Source organism: Lottia gigantea, assembly GCF_000327385.1.
Source record: "Lottia gigantea unplaced genomic scaffold LOTGIsca_6054, whole genome shotgun sequence".
NCBI lineage: Eukaryota > Metazoa > Mollusca > Gastropoda > Lottiidae > Lottia > Lottia gigantea.
Window position 1 is genome coordinate 1 of NW_008710070.1, and position 1,945 is coordinate 1,945.

General features: G+C 32.0%; 1 protein-coding gene across 1 annotated transcript; it reads left to right on the forward strand.

Moving 5' to 3' along the window:
• Positions 1-653: 653 nt before the first annotated feature.
• On the forward strand, positions 654-1,493 carry LOTGIDRAFT_148105 (hypothetical protein; the record flags this gene model as incomplete). Its single annotated transcript, XM_009064177.1, has 1 exon — positions 654-1,493. A coding segment is annotated over one exon (840 nt), but the record flags the coding sequence as incomplete, so codon positions are not given.
• Between the last annotated feature and the right edge of the window lie 452 nt (positions 1,494-1,945).

Sequence of the window (1,945 nt, forward strand, 5' to 3'; positions counted from 1 at the left end):
AAAAGTGAAGATTTGAATGTGTTTCATTAATTAATTAATAACTTTTCAGAAGTTAATTTCAGTTACTTTGATCAATCTAATGAAAGTTGTCTTTACAGATCAAGAAAGATTAAATGGTTTTAAACTAAGATTAAGTTCTAATGGTAGGTGTAATTATAATGGATATCAACAATCTACAGTTTGTTATAAAGATACTAGTACAACAAAACGAGATATCTACAATATAAATAGTTGTAATCAATCACAAAATATACAGTTTAATGGTAGTATAGTATATATTAGTGTAGAAAATCCCGACCAAGCAGGAGACAAATACCTCGCACTCTGTGAAGTAGAAATATTTGAAAGTGAGTGTTTTTGTTATACGTATTTAATCTGCATGGATATGTGCATATGTTCCACCGTAAATACAGTAAACATTAGTCTTTGCCATAATTTAACTGTTTATACTTATATACCTCTAAGGCATCTTGTTAAAAAGAGACAAACAAGAAAGGCAAAACTATCAAGATTTACTATCTAAAAAACCTCTTAAACGAAACGGAAAGGATTCTTAACTCCTCAATATGTGATTCAATTATGTATTTTATTACTCTCTAGAATGTGGAAGTAATTGTAAAGATGGCTGTGATTCTAGTGGTAATTGTAACAATTGTAAGTCTGGTTACCATGGTAATAAATGTGATACACCATGTCCTACTAATTGTAAAGGTGGTTGTATCCAGAATAGTGGTAATTGTAACAATTGTAAGTCTGGTTACCATGGTAATAAATGTGATACACCATGTCCTACTAATTGTAATGGTGGTTGTATCCAGAATAATGGTGATTGTGAAGCTTGTAATGATGGTTATTGGGGTATAAAATGTGAGAAACAATGTCCTACAAACTGTAGACTGTCTAAATGTGATAAGAACAATGGATATTGTAGTGAATGTAAGAATTATTACTGGGGAGATAAATGTGAAGAGCGATGTTCAGTTAACTGTATAGATCATCTCTCTATTACTTGTTATAAAACTAGTGGTAAATGTAACTCTGGTTGTAAAGATACATGGTATGGTGATACATGTAATAATAAATGTAGTTCTAAATGTAAACAGAGTAAATGTTATCAATCACAATCTAGACCAGTAACTTGTACAACTGGTTGTATAGATGGTTATAAAGGTAATTACTGTCAGGATACCTGTCTAGATAACTGTATTAGTTGTAATAATAATCAATGTACAAGTTGTAATACAGGATGGTATGGTAATCAATGTCAAACTAAGTGTAATAGTAATTGTATCAATAGATGTGATCAAGCTACAGGAGATTGTTTAGATGGTTGTATTGATGGTAAAACTGGCAGACAGCGTACCTTGTGTTTAAAAATTAGAGCCCCTGCCCCTTGCACACCACAACCTAAATCAGATATGGACAGAATGAAGAGGCACTTATTTGCAAATTTGAAAATTAAAGTCTCTACTGTGCTCATGAACAAAATTTGACGCAATTTTCCTAAGTCCGGGGAAATTATTCAAAAACCGTTCATCGAAAAATCGTCAAATTCGAACTTGACCAAGATCTCATCAATATCAATTACCACACCTCCATGTGGGGGTATAAAAGTAATGTTATTTTCTTTTTAACCATACTATCCAATTCAGTTGCTGTCGACTGTGCCTTGTAAAGCTGAGTTCACATGTAGGTTATACATCACTGTTTCTTTTGGAGGGACAACTTTAATTTGATGTTATATTACTGATTTGCCACGTTATTGTAGGCTACTATGTGTATTTAAGTGGAAAGCCATTATGTGATAATTCTGACTTCTGATGAGATCTCGGTCTTGGTCAAGTTCGGAATCGTCGATGAACAGTTTATATATTGATAAGCCTTGCCCGTTTTTTTTTTTTTTTTTTGATTTATCGGATTATATAAGGATCCTGTTATATTATTT